General features: G+C 38.6%; 1 protein-coding gene across 3 annotated transcripts in view; it reads left to right on the top strand.

The window, feature by feature from the left end:
* Positions 1-289: 289 nt before the first annotated feature.
* The window catches only part of aadat.S (aminoadipate aminotransferase S homeolog), a 36825-nt gene continuing 9241 nt past the window's right edge, over positions 290-27873 (top strand). Inside the window, exons 1-11 of one of the 3 annotated variants that reach the window (XM_018236189.2) lie at positions 290-776; positions 11736-11804; positions 18003-18171; positions 19624-19756; positions 20978-21052; positions 21948-22157; positions 22672-22737; positions 23573-23655; positions 24629-24725; positions 24851-24912; positions 26696-26760. In XM_018236189.2, coding sequence (XP_018091678.1) covers positions 740-776; positions 11736-11804; positions 18003-18171; positions 19624-19756; positions 20978-21052; positions 21948-22157; positions 22672-22737; positions 23573-23655; positions 24629-24725; positions 24851-24912; positions 26696-26760 — 1066 coding nt within the window. In that variant the 5' untranslated portion in view covers positions 290-739. Of the gene's footprint in view, positions 777-4269; positions 4381-4709; positions 4851-11735; positions 11805-18002; positions 18172-19623; positions 19757-20977; positions 21053-21947; positions 22158-22671; positions 22738-23572; positions 23656-24628; positions 24726-24850; positions 24913-26695; positions 26761-27873 lie in introns of those variants that run through there. The other 2 variants (XM_018236219.2, XM_018236229.2) reach the window with 2 other exon arrangements.

The raw sequence follows: 27873 nt of genomic DNA on the forward strand, positions 1-27873 counted from the left end.
GGTGTTGTAAAATTCTGTGTATTTAGCTTGCTTAATATCTTTTTCTAGAGTTTCTCTCTCACCACTGTTTCCCTGCAGTCTCTGTAAAAAAAAACTTTGTTTCTTGGGTCAGGCTCTCATGTGATTGGCCAGAGACCAATCACCCAGAAAAAAACTTTGGACTAATTGTTCACTGAAGTGAATGGACTAATGAACTCACTGAGAGGTGTGGCACGGCCTAAGTGCTTAATTACTTATGGGATTTAGTCAAAGGGTATGCTGGCCTGAAACATGTAGTGTTGGTGCATTACTAATAAATGAAGTTTGCAGCATAGTTCTGCTCCTCTGCTTCCTCCAATTCTACCTATAATTTGCAGTCTCAGGAAAGACCTCTTTGACTGACTGAGAGAGAGTTCTGGAAGAAAGAGACCACCTCAGTAAACTAAAGGGGCTAGAGCTTCATGCAGATACAGGAAGAGCAGGATCTGTGCTGCAGATGTGTGCTTGTGATTATGAGGGATAGATAGAATAATTTTAATGAGTTTTCATATGAAGGTTTATATACTCTTTAATACTAAACTAGGTTGTTCTATTTTCACTAAATATTAACTAGTGATTAAAAGGATGACAAAGCAACAGGCAGTTTCTATCTAAGGCACTAGCAGTCAGCTTGTTTGGCTGTATTTTCCTTGTTAAACAACTTCATTTTATTTTATTTTTTCTTATAATTGTTTCCAGTTATTATTTTCACTGCAGAACCATGTCCAAGGGACCAAATGAACTCTTCAAAGCAAAAGGTAAGGTCTAAAGCTGACACCTGGGTTATTCACATTATTATATATGTAGCCAGGGGAGGGTAAAATGCATGGATATGTGTAGAGAGCAATCTTATATTTACTTTAGCGAAGAAGCTACACAGAATGTGTTTCAGTGATTCACCATTTATTGTGTTACTACAACTTCCTTGGATCTGCAGGGTCACTCATTTAATAACATTCCTGCATTTGCTGGTTTCATGGTATTGGATGTATGTATATTTTATTTATATATCACTACTTAAAGGGGATGTAAAGGCAAACAAATAAAATCCAATGTTTATTTTCTTTAATGAAAAATAAATCTATCTCCAATATACTTCAATTACAAAATATCTACCGTTTTTATAATAAACCTGACTGTATGCAGTGAAATCCCCCCTTTGTTTTACTTGCTCTGACTGCTGCAGATAGGAAACTTCAGACGGTCCCTAACTGCTCTGCAAGGAAACAATCATACTTTCAAACAGCAGGGGAAGCCGGGAAGCCCCCCCCCCCCACACCACCTTACTTCCCAGAACTCAAGCAGCTTTGTTTGTTTACCTATAAAGCAGCCGGCGACTGTGTAGAGATATGTATCCACAGACCCAGTGCAGTCTGCATATTCTGATTATTAATCAGTCTTGCTGCATCAGCTTCTATGGCAGATATTATTTGACTTATGCTGTTTTGATAATTTATGACGATCCCTAAGCTTAACCTCCCAACTGAAGCCCAGACCATACTGAGCATGTGCGTAGTCTTGGTCTTGCAAAGATGTTTAACAGATTTACAAGATGATGACCCCCTGCGGCCAACTTTGAAAACATAAATCATTTGTTTAATTAGGCTTGTGGTGCAGTAAGTTTATGTTTAGTATACAAAATACAGCATTTCTAGCCTTATTCTATTTTAGACTTTAGTTTCCCTTTAATGTATGCAGCCCTGTACAGCAGAACAATAAACTAATAGAATAAACAGGGGACCGTTACAATATATACAAAGTGCAATAATAAATACAAAAAGTACAAGTTGCAATAAAGGTTAAAGGAGAACTAAAGCATACCTAAAAAAGTAGGCTAGAAATGCTATACATTATGTTTTGGGCTTCTATACCAGCCCAAAGCAACCACAGCCGTAAAGCAGTAAAGATAGCAGTAAAGATCTGTGCCTCTGCAGATGCCCCAGTAGCTCCCCATTTTCTTTTCTGTTAATTCAATGCACATGCTCTGTGCTGCTGTCACTTTCTGAGCTTAGGGACCAACGCACAATATACTGTAGATACAGAATATAAATGTCACAATATAAGGCTGATTAGTAATTAATACAGATGATTACTACATGGCAGCACAGAAACCAGTGTAACTAGCATCAGAATTTAATAATCAGCCCTGTAGCATCATCTTATATTACAGGCCAATCTCATTTTCTGCTTTATAATTTGTGACAACCTCTAAGCTTAGCTTTTCAACAGCTGCTCAGAAACCACTGAGCATGTGAGTGTCGCAGACATTTCCAAGGTGGTGACCCCCCTGTGACAAGTTTGAAGTCCTAGATCATTGCTACTATTGGGAAGCTGAAACTTTAGGCTGGTGCAATAAGTTCCGTATATAAAAGATGGCATTTTTAGGGTTAAGTTCTCCTTTAAGAGCTTAGTGTCAAAGAGAAGCAGGTCCCTGTCCCATAGAGCAGGGGTGTCCAAACTTTTGGCTCTCCGGGCCACATTGGAAAAACAAAAATTGTCTGGGGCCACACATGAAATACACAAACACGTTTGATTTGTAAAAGTAAAGGAAATACACAGAAAAGAACTACAATGCCAGTTGGATAACTGACCTTACCCCCCCCCCCCATTTGTGGGTGGGGGGTGGGTTTGGGTTGAGCTCTTCTTCCTGCTCTCCCTGCCCACCACCTTGCACTGCCAGCTTCCGACTCCAAATTGTGCCTGCTCACTCCGCTCCTTTTCTGACATCATCGGCGGGCACGGGTCTATAAAAGGAACCCGGAAGTCTGGTGTGGGCTGAGGGAGGGCGTGTTAGGGTAGCATTAATAACTAGGGTTACCACCTATTCGGTTTTGACCAGAGAAGTTCTGTTTTTCTAAGGCCTGTTCAGGTCTCAAATTTCTGTTCGGTTTTGAAACCCGCAACAATAATCTGGCCAATACATGAAAAACATTAAAATACTAAGATACTCACCCCAACATGGTTTAGTTATTATCAAGTGCAGTTAATTTCTTATTATTACAGAAAAAGCAAATCAATCAAAAATAAGATTTTTTTCTAAATTAGCATTGCTGCATTTCAGAGCTTTCTGGATAATTGATTTTTATATAACAGATCTCATACCTGTAATTAAAGGATTGGGCTTAATCATCAAGCAAAACAGAGATATTGTTGCCACCTGTGTGGTTTTGAAATGGGCATCAACACTTTGAAACATTGATAGTGGCATCTAAGTGAGGCAATAGCATCACCCCAGTGTCATAACTCCACCAACGTAATTGTGCCCATCTCTGATGTCATCACTGCCCCCCCCCCCCGTTCAGGTTTAGCCATCAGCAAAGGTGGCAAACCTATTAATAATATTGGGATCAGCCATCACTTTTACCGGCCACGCCGCAACCCTAGGTTAGGGTCGGGTGTGGGTCGGATTTTACCTGACCTGCACATCACTACTCTCCATTAGGGTTTGCTGCCTTTTCTGGAAAAAAAATACTGGCCTTCCTATATTTCTATGGATTTTCAAGCAACATTTTTACTGGCCAGGCCGGTAAAATACCAGCCAGCCTAGGGTTGCCACCTTTTCTGGAAAAAAATACAGGCCTTCCTATATTCTTGCTGTTTTTTCCTATTAATAACATTAGCATCAAGCATAATTTTTACTGGCAAGGCCAGTAAAATGGCAACCCCGCTCTCTACGTGGCTGTCTGAGGGGGGTTGCAGCTGGGACAGGGGACGGAGGGGGGTTGCAGATGGGAGGGGGGATGGGAGGGCCTATGGGGGTGGGTGTTGGGTCTCAAATGCAGCCCAGTGAGCCTGAACCCCCCCTCAGTCTGACACTGTTTGTTATCGCCCAAGCAAGTCACTTTTGTAATAACACAGGGGTTCACTGTCTCTTACAAGGTCATTTTCAGAACTTGTGACAGAATTTAAAAGTTGTATTTTTAATTATTAAAGCCACGGTAACATGAATATATAATGACTGATATAATCACACCGCCTCCTCTTGAACATTGTCATGGTGAAACATAAACACGTTTTATTAAACGCCTCGGGAATCCACCAGCCAAGGGAAGCACCGGACTCAAATGCCACAGCGTCTATGATTAAGAGAATCCTAAAGTCTCAATACATATAATACCCGTTAGTTAGTTTTTTGGTTTTTTTTAATAAAATGCATTTTCACGGGTGGCCAATAGAAGCAAATGTGGGACAAATACAGACAAGGCATTGTAGCTGATAAAGCACGATGGATTTAGTTTGATCTGCCTCTGTACTACTAGCCCTCAGCTATTGGCTCTGGGATGGATTGAGTACGTCTGGCTACTCTCGCCAAATGTCATTCGGGTCTCTCCGCAAGCCATTGAGAGGGCAGCAGACGTGTAGGTACGTTGTTTGCGCGCGGCTCTACAGCTCTAAAAGCCTTACGGAAAGCCCGTTTGGTCATTTTATTCGCCTTGCCTCCGTTCTGTAGCGTGTATGGCGAACAGATAGGGAGAACGTGTAGTTTGATGGCAACATACGGGTATCGCGCACTGGGATTCAGTCTATAGCCACAGTGCTGCTGTCATCTGTCGCTCCAGTTATAAACAAGTCCCCATGTATATATATATGTTCATGGTATACATATTTCTTTCCCCTTTACCCAACTCCTGAGTAGTTTTAGCTGCTATTTTAATACATTAACCAATTCATGGATTTTGGATGTTCTGCAGTTTGTGTGCAAGTCTGTAGTGGAGTGAGTGGAACACTATAACAAATACAGTAAGTTGGTGTATTACACGTGGGCTCCAGGTGCACAAGTGTCAGACCTTCCTGAAACTGAAAAAGTGAACCGCACACCAAAACAAAAGGAGGTAGGTACTCGTGCAATCTATATTCAGCCCACGGAGTAAAAGAGAAAAAGGTTTATATCAATAAAATATCCCTGATGCTGCCTGATGCGTTTCATGCTTAAAGGAACGGTAACATCAAAAAATGAAATTGTTTAAAAGTAATAAAAATATAAGGCAGCGTTGCCCAGCACTAGTAAAACTGCTGTGTTGGCTTCAGATACACTACAATAGTTTATATGAATAAGCTGCTGTGTAGCCATGGATGCAGCCATTCAAAGGAGAAAAGGTTCAGGTTACACAGCAGATAAGCTCTGTATAACATAATGTTATTTGTTATCCACTATTTAACCTGTGCCAGTGCCGGGGCCACGCTGGGCAGGCGCCCTAGGCAGGCCGGGCAGTCGCGGCGCCTGTTAAGCGTGTGAATTTGAGCTCTCATGCGTGAATTTGCATGCACATGCGCGCATTTGCGATATAGTGCACATGCGTGAATTGAAGTTCACGCAACAAGTGAGAAGAAACGCAGAGAGTCGGGCAGAGAAGGGAACAAGACTTTGGGTAGGCGACAGAGAAGGTATGTGCCTGGCGCCGTGCCCTAGGCACGTGCCTACTCTGCCTACCCCTAGTTCCGACCCTGACGTGCCATATAACTTTTTTATTTCCACCATTGCTACACAGCAGCTTATTTATATGACCTATAGTAGTGTTTCTGAAGCAAACAAATCATTTTTACCAGTGCAGGGCAACACTACATGATATTTTCATTACTTTAAAACACTTTCATTTTTTTTGTGTTACTGTTCCTTTAATGCACTTGGTCATGTAACGTTTAAAGTGCCAGTAACCTCCTACTGCCCCATGCCTTTAAAGTGACTTTACATTTTTACCAGGGATATATGATGTTGTACAAGGGATCCCAGAGAAAGAGGGGTTAGGAGAGTATTTGCCATTCTTTCTTCTGTGCCCAGGAATCTGCCCCCAACAACCCTTTGTGCGTGTGCCTGCATTTTGCTGCAACATGATTAATTTCAGATCCCACACTGATAGCATTGATATTCATTTTGCACACAGTAAGCAATATCAATGTCCAATGGTGTTGCATCGGTCATATGACACGACTGTCGAATGCAGATGCTGCGTCTGCATCTGACTGTCGTGTCGGATGAACGATGCAACAAGATCTGACATTTGTATTACTTATCTTATTTTTCGTCACATCCGACTTGACGCCAGCGTTTTGGCACAGCTCGTCGGATCTGGCGAAAACGCATGGAAGTCGTCCGTGTAGTTCTACCCTTAGGGGCACATTTACTAAGCTTGAGTGAAGGATTCGAAGTAAAAAAACTTCGAACTTCAAAGTTTTTTTTGGGGTTTTTTTTGGGAATAGGCTACTACGACCTTCGGCTTCGATTCGAACTAAAAATCGTTCGACTATTTGACCATTCGATAGTCGAAGTACTGTCTCTTTAAAAAAAACTTACCTACTTCGCCAATTTAAACCTACTGAGCTTCAATGTTAGCCTATGGGGACCTTCCCCATAAGGTTTCTAAGATTTTTTTGATCGAAGGAAAATCCTTCGATCGATGGATTAAAATCCTTCGAATCGTTTGATTCCAAGGATTTAATCGTTCGATCAAATGATTTAATCGTTCGATCAAATGATTTATCGTTCGATCGAAGTATTTGCAGTGAATCCTTCGACTTCGAAGTCGAAGGATTTTACTTTGAGGGTCGAATATCGAGGGTTTTGACCCTTAGTAAATGTGCCCCTTAGTGTTATGGTGCATCTAGACTCATGGACCATTAAAAGCCATATTGGGGGAATGTAATAATATTCGGTAACGGAAAAACTATTCACAATGCGAAAAGTTATGCCTTTGCGCAAACAAATTTTGCCTAGCCCGAATTTAATATAGCTTTAGCTAATGGCACAGTAAGCGAATGTGCAAACCGACGCAGCGCTAAAGAATGTGCAAAACAACGCGCCGCGTGAGTGGAACCTCAGAATCATTGGGAAAGAGTGATGACCGGACATGGGGTAGGCGGCTGAGAAGGTATGTGCCTGGCGCCCCCCAGCTTTGCGCCCTAGGCACGTGCCTACTCTGCCTACCCCTAGTTCCGGCCCTGCAGCCCCCCAGACTGCCAGTCTGTATATTCTGACAAATGCAAGAGGGGCTGTTGTACCATACCATAGACAGTTACTAGTGGGCTTGTGATGGTGGTTTAGTCCTCTGTATAGTTGAAATATCAGGGCTTTGCATTGTGCTGCAAATCCTATGTTTCTCCTTAATGTTAATGTGATTGTGCGCTGGATCATGTAAAACAAAATAGTTAAAACATATTTTCACTCCACCTTCAACAGAAACTGAACAAAGCAATGTTCCCTAACCTAATAGATTAGATTAACAACTGTATCATAATTTATATTTGCTTTATATTTCGTTTTTTATTCTGTTTAATGGTTTCTTTTGTTCAGGTGCCCAAGTTCCAATGAATATAAGAATGCTCATAGAATGCTGGATCTTTTGACTGACAAATGTACTTTGTGGAAAAGTTCAATGTTCATTCCAGAGATGAACATTTATTGACATACAGTAAATAACTTACCAAAGTAGCTGGCATTTTCTCAAGTGAAAATGTGGTGGGAATAAGGTTAATTAATAATAACCCAGAGTTATTGGACAGTTAGTATATGCACTTCTAATTTCTGTCAACTGTTTATGACTTTGATGCTGGTTTTTCATCATATTATTCTGATATAACTGCAGTCCAGCTAATGGAATTGAGCCATCTGCATGTGTGGATACAAATATAAAAGTGAATTAGCTGAAACAAGTAGTAAAACATCCACTGAATCAAGTACAGGTATAGGACCTGTTATCCAGTATGCTCGGGACCTGGAGTTTTCCAGATAAGGGATTTTTCTGTAATTTGGATCTTCATACCTTGTCTTCTAGAAAATCATGTAAATATTAAATAAACCCAATAGGATGGTTTTGCTTCCAATAATGATTACCGTATATACTCGTGTATAAGCCGACCCGTGTATAAGCCGAGGTACCTAATTTACCTAAGAAAACTGGAAAAATGTATTGACTCGTGTATAAGCCTAGGGGCCCCATGTCAGATTTCAAAATGTGAATGTGTAAATGTGTAATCATGTTTTATGGCATAGAAATCTATCTAAAACTATTTAAAAGAGCCTCCCCATAATTCCATCAGCAGGAACATGACACTGCAAAAATATGCTTACCCTGAGAAGGATCAGTGTGGGCCAGGTTATAAATAGCCATTGAACCTCACATACTGGCACCCAGTACATTTGAATGTTGGAGTTCCCTGTGACTCCCACCATAAGTCACAAGCTTGGCATGTTTCTATCTGACAACAGCAAGAACTTGCCAGGCAGCATTGTTCTCCGCCCTATGTACCTGGCGTAATGATGACAGAATGAAAGGGGAGTGACAAGGCAATTTATATGTACATGTACAGCTCCACAGATAGCACTCTGCTGCTGGCAAACTTGGAATCAAGCTTTAGGACCTTTTAACAATGGCCGCCAGGGGCCCTGTGAAAGAGCTGCAGGACGGTTCACTGTGTCCACTCTCCGGGCGGCGCGTCCTTCCCTGCTGGCGTAGATACCGTAGATATGCCCAGCAGTGCGACCCCCTGTGACCCGGCCCCAGCAGGACTGTCTGTGACGCCGCCCGGAGCAGGTCCAGGAGCTCCGGGCGGCGCGTCCTTCCCTGCCGGCGTTCGCTCCCAAAATGGCGGCGCCCATGGCCGCCACGTGGGTAGCGGCCGGCGCCGCTACCCACGTGGCGGCCATGGGCGCCGCCATTTTGGGAGCGAACGCCGGCAGGGAAGGACGCGCCGCCCGGAGCTCCTGGACCTGCTCCGGGCGGCGTCACAGACAGTCCTGCTGGGGCCGGGTCACAGGGGGTCGTACTGCTGGGCATATCTACGGTATGACCCGTGTATAAGCCGAGGTTGAGTTTTTCAGCACATTTTGGGTGCTGAAAAACTCGGCTTATACGCGAGTATATACGGTACTTATATCTTAGTTGGGATCAAGTACAATGTTCTGTTTTATTATTACAGAGAAAAAGGAAATCATTTTTAAAAATTTGTATTATATGGATAAAATGGAGTATATGGGAGATGGCCTTTCTGTAATTCAGAGCTTTCTAGATAATGGGTTTCCGGATAACTGATCCTATACCTGCACAGTTATGGCATCTATGATCTGAATGCATGGGTTTTTTTTCTGGATGAGGGGTTCCTCAGTAATTTGTATCACAGTACCTAAGTGTATTCAAAACATTTAAACAAATAATTCACAACTATAACAATTAACAAGTTGCTTTGAATTAGCCATTCTATGAACTACCCCTTTAAATAAAATCCAAAATTAACCAAAGTATTGTTCTTAGAAACAGTATTGTTTCTGCCAGATCTTCCTTCTTAAATGTGATTTGATTTTCAATGCTTGTATACTCCAGATTAAAATGATGTATGAATGTCAGGTTGCACAATAGTTCAGCTGGACTTCACACTATTAACACAACTACAAACTGGGATTTAATTAAGCTTACAGCAGAGAAGTACTTTATTATGACTATAATCTGTGAAATAAATCATTGCATATTGTATTTTTTTTTTGGAATTTAAAATTATTAGGAGTCGGAGTTGGTACATTTTTGTCAGCACCGACTCCAGATACCCAAAATTGATTCGAACTCCTCGACTCTGACTCCAGCTCTACAGCTCTGTCATCACCTCCACCTATTGAAAAGTAACAGAATATTTGCCTATCTTACTGACAGTGGTAAATTATTTTTTTTTTGGCTATTTAAAATTCCTTTTTTTTTGCATTAACAGATGACATTTTCCTGTTTTCTCTGCAGCTATTCTTTTGCTTTATCTTGTAGCCTTCTGCCACCAATTCTGTTACTTAAAGTAACAATTCTGAAGGACCTTGTATTTAGATTTAAATGTGCTGCCTGGTGGTAAGCAGGTCATACCCAGTGACACTGTAGGAGTCATAGCCTAGTCAGACTCACTGTCTATTTGGAGACATCGGCTGTTCAGTAAAGATTTTATTTGTTCAACTGCACGTGTAACCACAATTAGTTTACATTTCACTTTTTTCATAAAGTATATAGTTTACTGTATTTGTATTCTGTCTTCTAATCAGTCTAGATGACACTGCATGTTGCTGCATGTAGAACTTGTGCAATCTGATTTTTTAAAACATTAAAGGAGAAGGAAAAGCATCCTGCACTTGGGGGTGCCAAATGTTAGGCACCCCCAAGTGATTGTATTGCCTTACCTGAAACCCCGGGCCCGGGCTCCTATCAGCAGAAAACTGCACCGGCCCAGGGTTATACCAGTGAGCACCACGGAGTGATCCTCTTCTGTCTTCTTCTTTCTTCAAATTTCCCAGGGCAGACGCATGTGCATTTTAACAAAATAGCCGACTTTTAGTTAAAGTTTGGCTTTTCGTTCTATTGCACATGCACAGCCACACAAATAAATCGGAAGACGGAAGAGAAGCTCTCCGTGGTGCTCCCCCAAGTGCAGAATGCCTTTCCTTCTCTTTTAAGTGTGGTATCTCTCGATCACCACAGTATCTGAGCTGGAACACTCGTGCCATTATTAGATCAGGTACCTATTACAGGTATAGGATTCGTTATCCGGGAAACCCGTTATCCATAAAGCTCCAAATTACACAAAGGCTGTCTCCCATAGACTCATTATAATCAAATAATCTAAATTTTTACAAATGATTTCCTTTTTCTCTGTAATAACAAAACAGTAGCTTGTCCTTGATCCAAACTAAGATATAATTAATCCTTATTGCAAGCAAAAACAGCCTATTGGGTTTATTTCATGTTTACATGATTTTACATAATGGTCCAAATAGCAAACGCTATATACGTAAACGCAAATAGTGGTTTAGTACAGCTATAGGATCTGTTATCCAGAAACCTGTTATCCAGTAAGCTCTGAATTAGGGGAAGGTTGTCTCTTGTTCCAAAATTTTAAAACATATTTCCATTCTCTCTGTAATAACAAAACATTACCTTGTACTTGATCCCAACTAAGATATGATTAATCCTTATTGGTGGGAAAACTATTCTGTTGGGTTTTATTACTGTTTAAATGATTTTTAGCGGCTTAAACGAACAGTAACATTAAAAAAAAGGTGTTTTAAAGTAATGAAAATATAATGTAGTGTTGTCCTGCACTGGTAAAATCGGTTTCATTCAAAAATTCTACTATAGTTTATATAAACAAGCTGCTGTGTGGACATGGGGGCAGCCATTCAAAGCTGAAAAAGGAGGAAAGGCACAGGATACACAGATAGCAGATAAGCTATATGGTATACAATGGGATTCTTCCAAACTTATCTGTTATCTACTGTGTATCCTGTGCATGAACAGCTGCCCCCATGGCTACACAGCAGCTTGTTTATATAATCTATGGTAGTATTTCTATAGCAAACACATCAGTTTTACCAGTGGAGGGCAAGAGTGCATTATATTGCCATTCCTTTAAAATACTTTAATTTTTTGGTGTTACTGTTCCTTTATGGAAAAGACAGACCCATGGAAAAACCCAGGTCCCAAGAACTGCAGTTTTCAGCACCTAAACATACATTTCAACATAAGCCCTTTTAGTGGAAACAGGCATCTGTTTAGTTACCCTGAAATTCCAGTCCAACCTGCTATATAACTTATGTTTGTAATTCTTTGAGCACCTGTCAAAAATGTCACTTATTCTCTTTCTATTGACTCTTAGACAGTAATCTTTGTTGTACTTGATATTAAAATTACTGTTTGATTACTTGATATTAAAGCACACATTTTACTAATCCTTTGTATTTTTTTAATGTGTTACAGACATGAATTATGCACGTTTTATCAATGCAGTGAGTGCTGCCAGAAGAGAATCTCCGATAAGAGCACTGAGTAAGCACATCTTAAACAAATCTTCATGTCAGTGATTAAAATGTAAAGGATTACACCTTAATAATCCTCAGATTTAATCAACGATAATTTGGCAAAGATTCGGAAATATGCCACTCAAGAGAATCTTGGCATGCTTCAGTGATTAGATGCCACGGCTAGTCCCGCTAGTTTTAATTAGGAGCCCTGTACTGCTCCAAGTAAGCAGAGATGGAACTTAAATCATCCCCCCTCTATCATGATATTCATTATAAATTTTATCTCTTGGAAATATACCAGAGGTAGACCATTTCATTTTCATTACTGCATGTACTATACCTTTTGTCTTTGGGGGATTCTTGGCACTTGCACGTACACTTAGGGGGTTATTTATCAAAGGTCGAATTTCGAAAGTTATGTGAACGCTAATAAATTCAAATGTACTCACAACTCAAATGGGAGGTTATCTATGAAAAAACTGGAACGTCTAACATTTGATCGAATAGGAACAACCCAGAAAATCTGAATTGAGTTTTCCTCTGAAAAAAGAAATCTGACTGTCAGGAAGGCTATTAACATCTTCAATTGGTTCAAGGGACCACTGACTTTTACATGAACTCGGTGGCAAAGTATCGAATTAGAACTGTTTCCAGGGTCGAGATGTGATAAATTTCACATTCAAATTTAAGTTTTGTACAAAAGAAAAATTGAATTTAATATTCAAACCTGCTTGAAACTTCAATTTGTGGGGTGTGCCAGAAGCCTTTATCATATATGTTCTGCCCCTGACAGCAATCGTATGAAAGTTATGTCCGACAAAAGCTGGTGACAGTCTCCCTCTGAAAATCGTACGATCGGCAATACATGCAGAGATATTATCGGCAGCCGACAGAAATCTTTTAGACTGTCCGCCGGACGAAAAATATCGCACACACGGTCCGAAAATCGTATGAATCCTTGATTTGTACGATCAGATCTTTGCGTCTATGGCCAGCTTTAAAGTGGACCTATCACCCAGACACAAAAATCTGTATAATAAAAGTCCCTTTCAAATTAAAGGGGTTGTTCACCTTCAAACAACTACACGTAGTTGATTTCTGATAGTTCACCAGAAATTATGAGTTTTTCCAATTACTTTCTATTTTCTATGTGTGTCCGTTTTTCAAAGCTGTTGTAAGCTCATTTAAAAATCTCAGCTGTCAATCAAATATTGCCTCCTCGGGGCGGGGCAGACAATTACTTTCACTTTCCATTCAGCACTTCCCAGATGTCACTGCTCTCCACACATTCCCCCTGTTCTCTTCACCGTTTAATTGTGTAGCCAATGCATGGGGATGGACATTGGGTTCCCCATTCTGGTGCATTAACAAGATTCTGAGATGATACAAGGCTTGCCTTAATAACAGTGTCCACAAAATGGCTCCTGCCTGCTTGCTATAATTATAAATTCCCAGACTGAAGAAAACAAGATTCAAATAATGTATTTAGTGTAATTAAGGTTCATTCATGCTTGACTAATGTGATAAAATAGGATTCTGAATAATTTTTTTGGGTGACAGGTCCCCTTTAAGTATAATCTGAACATTTCCATCAACGCTTCTTTTATTAATATTATAATTATTATGTATGGCCAGCTATTTATTTTCCTCAGCACATGTCTTTAATTGTCACTTCTTCTGAAAAGACCTCAGAGAGTCATTTCACAGTTTATTCCACTGGACATCTGCTCTCTTCAAACAGCCGATGTCAATATCAGAGTTTTTTGGCTTAATAGAATTGCAACTTTGACAATGTCTTTAAGTCTTCAGATTCTTTTCTAGCAGTGTTTTTTTGTTCCATGAATTTTAGTAAACTACTTATTTTGGACACAATTGATATTACAAGTTCATAATACAGTCGACTTTTGGTAATTGGGACACTGCTTCTTTTAAATTTAGGCAGTTACTTCTCACCAATTGGCCTATTAGAGAGCCTTTCTTTTTTTTATAACATTCCAACTGACTACAAATAAGTACAATAATAATTCTTCTTGTTCTGTAGAGTGAGGGTTGTGTGATATATTTATGAAATCCTTAGTATGATCATTTCCAAAACCCTGATAGCCAGGAAAGATGCCAGTCTGCCCTAAGGTGGAGCACAAAGCCATTCCTGTATGTTACTTGATACAGTTCAGTCATGGTTAGGAGAACGTTATCCCTTCATACTTTAAAGCCCTGTTACTAAAACTTTGAGATGTTGCTGGATTACCAATCTCTATCATCATATAAACAGTGGTTAAAAAGATGGCAATTCAGTCTGAAATTTCTCCCAGAGAATAGGAGCTATGCCATAAAATACTTTCAGTGTTAAAGTTGTTGGGCAGGTGAGTCTGGTTCACCCTGATTTCTCTCTGCACTTGTGCCAAGTGCTTATTCAAATATAAGGCTACATTTTCAGCACACACACTTCAAGAGTTGGGAGGCAAGGTTAGTCCATCCCCCCACCCGAACCACATCAATTGCAATCACCAAATCATCTCCAATACCCTGCAACACCACCTCTTTCCTCGCTGTATTAAGTCTTTCACCCAGTGGCCATTTTTCCAGCATTACTGGCACTGGCGTTCTTCCTGCTCTAAATGCACATGTGCGCAAAGCCCCTCCCACCTGACCTTCTAGCAGTATTCGATCACACCTGCCACGGATCCAAACTTCAATTATAGAAATCCAATATACTGCAGCACACTATAACTTGTGTAAAATTTGAAGGTGTACTTTATTTGGCTCAAATGTGAGCAGACATGTGGCCACATGTCTGCTCACATTTGAGCCAAATAAAGTACACCTTCAAATTTTACACAAGTTATAGTGTGCTGCAGTATATTGGATTTATATTTGCTTTTCATGGACTGGAGTACAAGGTTTTTAAAGAATGTAGTGAGGTATTTAAATAATCATATTTTTGTTGTGGGGGTTGACATGTCCTTTAATTGAAAAAAAATGTGGGCCTTTAAATAGCTTTCCAATTCACATGACTTAAAGGGGTGGTTCTCCTTTAAGTTAACTTTTAGTGTATTAAAGAATGTCCTATTCCTAGCAACTTTGCAATTGATTTTGCCTCTTTGTAGCTTTCAAATGTCGGTCACTAAAAAATGTACGTATGTATGTACTAAAAAATTGCCATTTTAAAAAATAAGGGCCACCCCCTGGGATCATACGATTCACTGTGCACACAAACACACCAAACAAACCATACATGTTAGGTCATATGAGCCAATTAACAGACAGAGTTCGGTCTTTTGCTTCCACATTTCTTCCTGTTACAGTTAGAGCTGTGTTATTTCTGGTCAGGTGATCTCTAAAGCAGCACAGAGACCATCACGAAATGGTGGTTCAAGACAAGAAATGTAAAAGGGCAGTTTTTACTTAAATATATATTCCAGTTTGGTAAAATTATTGCAAATGCCACTTAATTATATATAAACTATATGTTGCTTAAGTATTCATTTTGGGGGTATAGACCCTATCAACCAGATGGCTGTTGAAATACCAAACTGAAGAGCTGCTGAACAAAAAGATAAATAACTAAAAAAAATTAACAAATTAAGACTAATTGCAAATTGTCTCAATATCACTGTCTACATCATACTAGAACTTAATTTAAAGGTGAAGTACCCCTTTAAAGATTTGTAATAATAATGTCAGCATATTTACAACTGTAAAATCTCTGCTGCTATAGAATATTGTACCTTTAATATATTTTACCCGAATATTCAAGCAGTTCATCGGGAAAATGGAGTTCAAATGCATAGCGATCCTTAGCATAAAGGCTTGACACATTCAATTTGAAAGATGTTAATAGAAGGCAGTTGAAATGAACATTAACGGCTTGGATTTCATTACTTGTGCTGTAAAAATGTGATTGCTGACCTCCAGCCCAGTAAATGTATGCTGTAAAAAGCGGCAATTTAATTTACATAACAGGCATCGCTGTGCTATATATGTCCCATGCATTTGCTTTGGAAGAATAACCTTTGATTGATTTTCTCTGGAGAAACATATTACAATACACAACTTTATTTGCAAACAGGCACATTTAAGCCAGTGCCACTCTATTTTAATAGTTCTTGCAATATGCTAGATTTTTATGGGTAGTAATAACTGTTATTGGATGAACGTAAAAATAATTTGAAGACGTTATACACAAGCTATCAAGGTCTTAGCAATAATAGATGCTCAGTAGTCATTTAGAAATTATTGTATTTTGGACCTATATTGTTTTTTTTATCTTTGCTGTTCACCCCATAGTTACATCACACTAATGATCTTACTTTTTTAATATTATCTAAGGGTTTAACACCACTGAGACTCAGCGCCAATCAGTTAATGGTAAATGTTACTGAAAGCTAGCATTAGTTACCACTAGCAAAATAATTGTTTGAATCCTTTCTATTAAATGAGAAAGAAGTATAAACTGTGCAACAGGAATACAATACCATCCAATCAAAGGGCATGTAAAGGTAAACAAATAAAATCCCATTTTTACTTTCTTTAATGAAAAAGAAACCTATCTCCAATATATAGTAATTTAAAAATGTGTACCGTTTTTATAAGAAACCTGACTGTATGCAGTGAAATTCTCTCTTCATTTACTGCTGTGTATAGGAATTGTCAGATGGTCCCTAACTGCTCTGCAGGGAAACAATCATACTTATGAACAGCAGGGGGAACCCCCACCTTACTTCCCAGCCATGCAGAACTCAAGCAGCTTTGTTTGTTTTTGTAGAGCAGTCGGCGACTGTGTAGAGATTTGTATTTGATTTGATTTTTGCCTTTACATCCCCTTTACTGTTTCCAACTCCAGCTGCAGGGACAAAGATCATGGAGCCAGATTCAAACAGATAAACTGGGATTCTATTTGGAGGATTATTTTGCTGCAGCCAATGGTTCTGCAGAGTTGGAGAAAGTTTCTATTAAACAATACAAAAACTATAAAATCCACTTTAGATTACATGACAACACAGGACCCAGTGCAGTCTGCATATTCTGATTATTAATCAGTCTTGCTGTACCGGCTTCTGTCAGATATTTTTTGACTCTGATTTGATAATTTATGACGATCCCTAAGCAGCTCAGACCACACTGACCATGTGCATGGTCTTGGTCTTGCAAAGATGTTTAACAAAGTTACAAGATGGTGACCCACTGTGGCCAACTTTGAAAACAATGATTAGGCTTGTAGTGCAGTAAGTTCATGTTTATGTTACTATACAAAATACAGCATTTCTAGCATTATTCTATTTTAGACTTTTAACACTAAAAAATAAAAGCATTTAAAGTAATTAAAATATAATATACTTTTGCCCTGCATTGGTAAAAGTTATGTGTTTGCTTTAGAAAGTCTACTATATATGAATAGGTTGCCGTGTAGCCATGGGGGCAACCATTTAAGTTGAAAAAGGAGAAAAAGACTCAGGTTAATTAGCAGATAATAGAATAAAATGGTATTCTGCCAAATGCATCTGTTATCTGCTATGTATCCTGAGTCTTGAATGGCTGCCTCCATGGCTACACAGCACCTTGATTATATAAACTATAGTTGTGTTTCTGAAGGAAACGCACCAGTTTTACCATTGCAGGGGAAGTACATTATGTTCTAATTATGTTAAAGCGCTTTCATTTTTTGGTTTTACTGTTCCATTAAAGTATTTTGCTGGTCCACTACCCAAAGCTGTCTGTTTTTTTCCCTAGTCCACTCTGGCTACCACTTGGTTAGATGGAAGCTAAAAAAAAGAACATTTTCTATAGATGCTCTTGTGGCACAATGTATAGTGGGCATAAGTTCAAATAAAAAGTTTTTGCCTATGATTATGCAGGTGGCATCATATATTGGCTGCATGAATGCATGGAGAGGCTGTCTTAGTTATTCCCATTATAAGTGGAATACCAATATCAGTCATATAGACTGTACTATTCTTGTTTACCTATTTAATGTTGCTAGACTCCCCAGCCCCTTTCCCACAACAGTTTTTCCATTAGGAATCTGCTAAACAGGGGAATTTACATAAAGGTAAAGTGGGACACATTGGCTCCATTCTAGCTAGCCCAAGCAGAATGTGGATTGCTACTTTGTAATAATGCATTTACAACATAAAATAAACATTGTTAGCAATGTTGCTTACGTTTGAAACCATGTTGAATGTTTTTTCTCTTACAAATAATTACACTTGAATCCATTTTGTAGCTGACATTATGCTAAGGTCACCACCATCTGTGATATCACTTGCCGGAGGAGCCCCCAATCCAGATACTTTCCCATTCAAATCAGCCAGTGTTACTCTGAGCGATGGAACAAAGATTGACATTGGGTCAACCTTGATGAAGAAAGGTCTCCAGTATTCATCAACATCGGGGTACATTTTACATTTATTGATTTTAAACAATCAATAAATATATATTATTAAGCCATTGTGAAAGAATTACAGTTCTTATGTCCTTACATATTACTGATTTTTGTCAGGGGCATGCACTGTTTAATACTGTTATGTCCTCATCAGGGGGTGTAACATTTAATTTAATGTAAGATGCTACGTTTTCTAACAAGAGCTCTCTATTAATGCTTCCTGGACAGGACAGTTTGCAACTCTTACTCTGCACCACATCAAATAACCAGAGTAAATACACACACACACACCTTTGACCTTAACGAATAACAAAACATACACCAATATCTTTTTTTGTGAAGGTTAGTTTCCATTGAATCACAGCTAGCTTAACCAAAAATGAATCCAAAATCATACCTTCCAGTGTCTTATATTTGAGGGTGGGATAATCACCACGTTGCTCAGTTTTGCTCATTCAAGTAAATAAATGTTTAATGGCCAAATCACACTATATCTGACAGTTCAGCCCTTGAGCTTGTCAGTTAGACAGCATAGCTCATCTTGCACAGACTCTTTGCACTCATACTGATTACATGCAATGATTCAGGCCAAACTGTGATAAATTGTATAGTCCAAACTCTTTAAAAGGGCTATGGGTTATATTTATCAAAGAGTGAATTTAAAATTAGCCACAGTCCTCTAAATTGAAATTCTGTCACTCTACATTCATTTCTATGGGATTTTGATTTCACCCATTAATAAATACTCTTTTAAAGGAGAAGGAAAGCTACAGAGGCAGTTTATTGTCAATAGATTAATCACAATAGTGCAAGCTATAATGCTATATTTATTCCGTATTACCTGAGTAAACAGCTTTAGAAGCTCTCTCTGTTTGTTTAGGATAGCAGCTGCCATTTTAGCTTTGTGTTACATCACTTCCTGCCTGAGTCTCTCCCTTCTCACTCATAGCTCTGGGCTCAGATTACAGCAGGGAGGGAGGAAAGAGAGAGAGGAGCAAACTGAGCATGCTCAAGCCCAGGGCAAAGAGGTTCAAGCTTAAAGCAGGAAGTCTGATACAGAAACCCGTGTGTACACAATGGAAGGAAAGAAATGCAGTGGTTCTTTTGACAGATGACTCAGAGCAACATTACTTTGAGGGTTTACTGGTGTATTTATATAGACCTTTCTGATAAAGCTTACTTAGTTTTAACCTTTCCTTCTTCTTTAAAAATCCCATAGAAATGAATGGAGAGTGGCGGATCTTCACTCTAGTAGACTGTGGCAATCTCTAATTTCACTCTTAAATATATAAATATACCCCAATGTATTCTAATGTGCTAGTCTATGCAGTTGTTAAAATTGAGAGCACTGACAATAAATTTAGGCTGCAATTTGGATTAAGACACTGATCTAAACATGCTGTTATTACAGTGTGATGTTTTAGATTAGGAATTTCATAGATATGTATATTTTTCGTTTTAGAGTCCCTGAATTAATTATTTGGTTAAAAGATCTGCAGAAAAAGTTGCACAACCCACCAACAATGGCTTACAGTCCTGACAAAGGAAAAATGGAGCTTTGTGTAACAACTGGCAGCCAGGAAGGACTCTCTAAAGTAAGATGTTTAAGGACTCATTTACCATTGCTCAATGCAAAAATGCACGCAGAATTAAAACTTTAAACATAAAATGCTTGAATTTACTTTCACTCACCTACTTGCAGGAATAAAATGGGAGAAAGGCACAACACACTTGAGCCGTGTACTTATACCTACTTTGATCAGGCAGTAAATACCTGGTTCCCATTGCATATTACAGTGGGCAATTTAGTAACCTAAATGTATTTCTTATGAATCAACTTGCAGGCAGGCTTCAGTGGGCATGTCTGTTTTATTTTAATATGAATTACTAAGTAACTATGTATGCTCAGTGCTGTATTTAGGTCCAGTGCCACCCAAGGTACCTGACCTAAGCACCCCCCCCAGCTTACGGAGGTGATGTCACAGAAACAGCCCCATGTGACATTAATTCCTGTATTTGTGACGTCACGTCCTTTATGTGTGATGTCACTTTCACCCACAATGCCCCAAATAAGCCCACCCCACCACCAGCTCTACCTCTGGATCAACACAACAAGTCTCCAGTAGCTGCTGGGTTGATTTTTTTTTATTTTTCTTCGAAAAAAAATAATCAATTCTATTGACAACCAAGGTCCGGCCCCTCAAAACCTCTGTATATAAATACGGCCCTGTGTATGTTACTTACCATTTTATTATTTTGAAAAGAAAAGCAAACTTAAAAGCCAAAATAAAACTGTTACTGGGGGATTTCTAACAAATTGGCAACCCCCCCGTGATTAAGCTTCTCAATCAACCTCAGGTTTTTTACAATCTGTTTTTGTTTGTGTTGGGCAAATTCTTTTTTATTTACTTTTTAATACTACTTTAATACGAAGGGCAAATAAAAATTAAGGAATAGTGACCCTTACATTTCACTTACTTTGGAGCATACTTTTGTTTAAAAAAAAAAAAAAAAAATGGGCACATTGTAATCTTTACCAGCTAGTTATACAACCTGTATTTCTCTGTTTTCTGGCTTTTAAAGTTGACAATGCAATTGTCTGTCCCGGTCTTAAGTTCTCCCCCTACAAATATTAAAGACCAGAAGTTTACTCAGTGTATTACTTGCCAGTTTGCACTGGCTACATCAGTGTCGATGCTTTTAAACCACTTGGGGAAAAGAGAAGGTTGACTATTTAGAAGTGCCTGTGTATGTGCTTATATTAACACAAGAGCCTACATACTTTTATGTTCTGTTAAAGTAAACCTCTCTTTCAGGTATTTGAAATGCTTGTAAGCCCTGGCGACAATGTTCTTTTGGATGCCCCAACCTATTCAGGAACAACTGCAGCGGTGAGTAGGGTTTTTTTTTGGTGATCTAAAGTTCTTCTAAAGATCCTCCAAGCTCAGAACCCACTTTGGTCACTCTATTGTTTGTGTATAGTGAATTATAAAATAATTTCAGTAAAGCATGTTCCAATACAATGAGGTTTCAGACTTTAATATGCACTCCAAAGTACCTGGAGGAAACCAACACAACCCACTGCAACTCTGCCGATAGTACTCTGACTGGAACCTAAAGGGTGGCCATACACGGACCGATAAAAGCTGCCGACAGACCAAGTCGGCAGCTTATTGGCCCGTGTATGGGGCCCCCTCGACGGGACAAAAAATCCCGTTGGTTCGCTGCCGCATCTTTTCGTTGATGCGGTCCCACGATCCAACCGCCCGTTCCCAATCGTTAGGATGCGATCGTTGGGCCCTAGGGCCCACGATCGGATCAGCTCGATATTGCCCACCTCAAGCGGAACGAGCGGATCTCTCCGTGTATGGCTACCTTTAGAACCCAGCACTGCAAGGCACCTGTGATAACCACTGCACCACCTGCCCTTTATGAATAATGTCACAAACTCACAGTGTACATAGTAACAATTATGTTTGCACCCGTCAAATACATCAGTTAAAATGTTTCCATAGCAGCCTGGTAGTGCTTTATATGTGTGTACATTTTGATTGCTTTAGCTTCACCTACAAAGGAACGGACACTATTTACTATATAATTATAGTACAGACAAGAGGAAAGTACAACAAACTGTGCAAGTAAAAATAATCATACAAAAATGAAACATGGTTACACCATGGAACCTGATAAAGACTATCACAGTATGTTGTAATAGATAACATGCACATGGAATGATTTTATGTAATATAAAATTGCTAATAAACGATGGCATGTTATTATTAACAGCTTAAACCATTGGGCTGCAACCTCATTGGTGTTCCAAATGACCAACATGGAATGATACCTCAAGCTCTTAAAGATATTCTTTCAAAATGGAGGCCGGAAGATGCAAACAAACCAGAGAAGAAGAATCCCAAGTTTCTATACACAATTCCAAATGGCTGTAACCCAACAGGAGCCACACTGACCACTGAACGTAAAATTGAAATCTACCAGGTATTGCTACCAAGATTTGCATGGCATTTAAGCATAGAAATTCTTTGTGGGGCTTTCAAATAAATACACACCACACAACTCCAGGGTTCTCCCCAGGTGGTTTTTGCCTGGCATATTGCATATCGACAAATTCAGTTCACGGTCCTATTTTTTTTTGCAAAAGCTATTACATTTGGAGTAGAGCATTACTTTTGTGTACTGACAGTTCCTTTTTCCCTCCCACCCAAATGTTTTGTTGTTGGAGTTTTTTTTTGTTTTTTTTTTGCAAGGAAAAACATTGCAGCAGGAATATGTAATTGTAGGCTATACATAGACGAGTTATGAAGGATATATTTATAATTATGTTTTTTCAGGACGGGGTGGGGTTCCACTTGCAAACAATATGCAAGCGTTGTTCTTGTTCTGCCCCATGCACTACTATAAATGAAGTTTACGAGAGATGATGTGTACATGTCTAGACAAAGTGACACAGCTCCACATTTCACTCAGCTCTGTTTATATTCTTTTTTTCCAGCTTGCCCAAGAATATGATCTGATTATTATTGAGGATGATCCCTATTACTTTCTTCAGTTTAAAAAGGTGAATTTAGATATTGTTGCATATTTCTGTGTGATTGATTCTGTTTGTCAATAAAGTGAAATAGGTGTGACCATTTCCTCTGTGGGTTCATGCCAGTCTGTGCTACTGGGTAGCAAAATGTACGTAGATATTCACAAAGAAAAAACATTACAAACCTTCTATGTAGGAGCCCATATAATAAGCTAAAGGAAATATAGTTAAGCATGACTATGTGCAAATTCTAGTACAAAGCCAATGTAGCAGTAGTTGCCAGTGATACATTTAAAATACAAAAGTTGTTGTCCCTAGCCACTCCAATGAAAGCACTGGTAAATCTCTCTCCTCCACTTTCAACTAACCCTGCAGTAACCAGTATAAAGGTGGCTGTACAGGGGCAGATTTTAGATGTTAATTTGGTATGGGGCCCTCCGGCAGGCCTACCTGACCGATATCTGTCTGAATTTCTGTCATCTATTGATTGGACAGGTTTAAAAACTCGTTGGGCTGATGATGCCATTGGCTAGTTTCAGTCCTTGTTCTTATGGTCTGTATCTCCTTCATTGCGATAGGGCCAAATGATTGGATCAGCTCGATATCACTCACCTCAGGGTAGGCATATTGAGGAAAGATCTGCTTGTTTGGTGACTTCAACAAATGGATATTTACATATATGGCCAGCTTCAATCATCAAAGCGTCACATTTCAGAGCCCAGAACATGATACAAAACTGATAAAGTTAATTTTTAGCTTTTTCTTGTGGTTTTCCTCCCTGCCTTGATGATTTATACCTAATTTTTAAAATTGCTATATACTTGTATGCATATATTTAAGTGTTCCGTCTTGCTTATCTCCTTAGGATATAGCTCCTTCTTTCCTTTCAATGGATGTTGATGGTCGGGTTATCAGAGCTGACTCCATGTCAAAAGTCCTGTCTTCTGGGTAAAATGATCATTCTGTATGGATAAAATCATTATCTTATACCTGTGCAGTGCACTTCCCTTGCCTATAATGAGAAGGTGAACCCTGCTTATATTGGGTTAGCCTGGAAGCTTCTAGTCATGTGATACCTATAAGTAGGGTGACAGATATTAAAGGAAAACTATACCCCCCAAACAATGTAGGTCTCTATAAAAAGAAATTGCATAAAACAGCTCATGTGCAAAACCCTGCTTTATGTAAATAAACCATTTAATAATATACTGTACTTAATTAGTAGTATGTGCCATTGGGTAATTCTTAATAGAAATTTTCCATTTTAAAAAATAATGGATCCCCCTGGGATCGTAGGATTCACGGTGCACACAAACAAAGCAAACAAACTATACTTGTAGGCCACATGAGCCAATTAACAGACAGAGTTCTGTCTTTTGCTTCCACACTTCTTCCTGTTACAGTTATAGTTGTAGTATTTCTGGTCAGGTGATCTCTGAGGCAGCACACAGACCATCATGAAATAGTTGTTAAAAGCAAGAGATGTAAAAGGGCAAAATTTACTTAAATATATAAACCAGTTTAGCAAGATTCGTTAATATGCCACTTAATATGATATAATCTGTTGCTTAAATATTCATTTTTGGGGGTAAAGTTTTCCTTTAACCAGATATGTTGAAATATATAGTATATTTATTCTTATTATCACTTCGCATCAGGTAACATACCTTAAAAAATAAGTAGTTGCTTTGTTTATAATATTAGCTCATTGATGTGAGGACTACATGCCATATGGCAGTGGTTGTTAAACATCTCACATCTAACAGACAAATTCAAAGTACTCAAGCCTTTTCCTAGTAGAGTTAAATATTATGTGTTTTGTGGTTAGAATATCTTTGTTAGTGTCTTCAGTATATGATATAGATTCATAAATTCATATTATTGTTACTGTTCATTATTCTTTTTGTTTCAATTTCCCTAGACTAAGGATTGGCTATTTAACAGGTCCAAAACCACTTATTGACAGAATAATTCTGCACATGCAAGCCTCAACCATGCACACCAGCACTTTCTCTCAGGTAATATATTACCTTCTTAGCAATCAGATGGGGCAGTAGCTTTTTTGAAAGGCAACTAATTTTGCCTAATTATAATAATGTTATAATAAGTAATATAATTAATGCACACTTTTTATTTATTTCAGATTTTGATACTGGAGTTACTTAATAAATGGGGAGTAGAAGGCTTTATGGAGCACATTGAAGGGTAAGCCCTTATGTATATTTCAATTTATGTGCCCATGGCAAAACTTTACATTTTCATGCTCAGCTTATACAGTAGGTTTATTGCTAATCTAGGAATAATTAGAAATAACAGGAAAAATACATATAGAAGACAGGTGAGATATCACTAGAAAACACAGTAATAGCTCCCTTGTGCTTCTTACTCCCTGTTGCCTTTAATGAGATGTGATCCACAGGGATTCCCTGCAATCTTATGCTTCAACTTTTCCACTTTAATTACAAAGGTAAAAACACATAACATGTACCATTGCACTTTCTAACATTTTCCTCCCTATTCATATACTGTATTTGGTACTTTTAAATTAGAGCATACACCTTGCGCAACTATAAGTGGATGCGCAACTCACAAGGGATTCCAAAACCCAAATTAAACAATATAGGTATTATATTCAGTGTGCACTTCCTAAATGAGCAAAGATATAAGATAAGCTTCACCAAAGATATTTAATCTAGCCCGTTCTCCACACGCAGAGTCTCTTTGGGAAACACGTTGTGTCTTTGGATATCAATTAACTCCTCTTATCTCCCACTCCTCCACGATCCTCAAAGACACAAAAAGAATACTTTGTGTAGTTCTGCGATGTTAATGAGCAGTTCCCTGCTAAAGAATGTACTCACAGGATTCCACTGATCACACAGGCAGATACATTCCCAGGTGTCGGGTTCTCTCGCTCGTAGTGCAGTTTGCTGCTGTCTGTTCCACTTGCCCACGATCTTCCCTTCAAACAAACTACGGATCTCCAGGAGGGTCAGTCACAGAACTCTGTGGGCTGGAAAACGTTTTCGAGCAACAACAAAAAAAAAGGAGCTCAGAAGATTTGATTGAGCTTTATTATAACAAATGCATAAAGCACTGCGTATCTTGACAGCGCTATATAAATGATGATGATGATATCCAGACTTACATTTAAATCTGGAGATTTCGGCCTTACACATTTCGCGAGAATCACTTCCTCAGAGGCTCCTGTCCAATCTATTGGAGCAATCCTATAGTACTTCCCTTAAATAAGTTGATTGGTCAAATTCATTGCTTAATTAATTGGTTAATTAAATCCATCCAGTTAGGTTAAAATAAATAAATAAATACACATAAATATCAATAAAATGCAAAATTACAATTCATAAAAAGCAGTTTATATCCAGCTTGATATTTAAGCCAAAAGACACCAATGTTTTCAGTGTTAAAATCCACCTTGTTTCTTCTTGGGATATTATTTGTGTATTGTTTCCACCCCTCCAACCTTTTGATTTATGGGAAATACCTATTACTTTTAAATAGCTCGGATCACTGAATATAATATATATTTGGTACTACCCTCTAGATCACCATTATTCTATCTTCTTATTTTGCTGTGTAGTACTAATGGAAATCTTTTGTTACAGTCTGTCCCCAAATTTTTCTAGAATCAGGACAGGCACTTTGACCATTGAGTTTTTTTTTTAAGATGTACTTATTGTATATTATTTCTTATTATTATCTTGTATAGCATACAAAGTTGCTTCTTCATATACTGTATAAAGTGTATTATAACTTGTTCTCTATATGATACAATGTATTTTGTTTGTACACTTTGTTTGTACTTTAAGAATTGTTTATAGTCATTCCTAATTTCCTAATAGTGTCTGCATTATAGAAATGCAAAGTGGAGAAGTAATTATTTATAATGCTTCCTTAATTACAGATATAATATGGAAATGCACCGTGATTTATCTTGTCTGCTTATAATATTTTATGTTCCTTTCAGTGTAAAAAAGTTCTACAAGACTCAACGTGATTCAATCCTTGCTTCTGCAGATAAATGGCTAACAGGTTAGTTTACTGAATGGGTTTTCAGGTACAATAGTGCCCCCATGCCACCACTGGGATGGCCTTCCCTCATTCCTAACATTTTTGCACTTTTACATTGGCAAGGAGGGACCAAATTACTAATGTAGAGAGCTCAATTGCACTCCATGTAGTAGAAGAGACAATTTTCCCACCAAAAAAACCTGAATTTTGGCACTTAAAAGGATTCTGTCAGGTTTTTCATGGTGTTGTTTTTATTTCTACAATTCTGTTTACATTACAAATAATTCACTCTACCATATAAAATTTAATTTCTAAACCAACCAATGTATTTTTAGCTGTAATACTGTTGTGTAGGCTGCCATATGAGGCCATTGTGCCTGACCCTGTGCTTTCAGAAAGAGCCAGCTTATCACAATAGAACTGCTTTCAGATAAGCTTTTGTTTCTGCTACTTGGGACTTGGATTTTTACTTTTCAGTGCTATTCTTATATCTACATACAGCAATGCATGTGGTGTGATAGGGAGCTGTTATCCTGTTACCTTCGCATTGATTTGGGGGTCATTATGCATTGGAACAGACTGTGAGAATGGAAGACAGATGAGATAATACTTCAACTTAAAGGAGAAGGAAAGCTACCGAGGCAGTTTATTGCCAATAGATTAGCCACTATTGGATAAAATAGTGCAAGCTAGAATGCTATATTTATTCTGTAGAATGGTTTACCATACCTGAGTGAATAGCTCTAGAAACTTTCTCTGTTCATTTAGGATAACAGCTGCCATATTAGCGCCGTGACATCACTTCTTGCATTTGGGAAGGGAGAAGGAGAGAGGAGCAAACTGAGCATGCCCAAGCCCAAGCCCTGGAGGTTTAATCTGAAAACAAAGTCTGATACCGAAGCCCATGTGTACGCAATAGAAGGACAGGAATGCTGTGTTTCTTTTGACAGAGGAGAGCAGCATTATTTTGAGAGCTTAATCGTGTATTTATGTAGACTTTTCTGATAAAGCTTACTTAATATTAGCCTTTCCTTCTCCTTTAATAAGACAGATATGTCAGGTGTTTATGTCTTATGTATTTCTGTTTACTGTTAGCCGTCTTCTAAAATAGCAATGTTGATCCAGTTAAGAAAT

Source organism: Xenopus laevis, chromosome 1S, assembly GCF_017654675.1.
Source record: "Xenopus laevis strain J_2021 chromosome 1S, Xenopus_laevis_v10.1, whole genome shotgun sequence".
Taxonomy (NCBI): Eukaryota; Metazoa; Chordata; class Amphibia; order Anura; family Pipidae; genus Xenopus; species Xenopus laevis.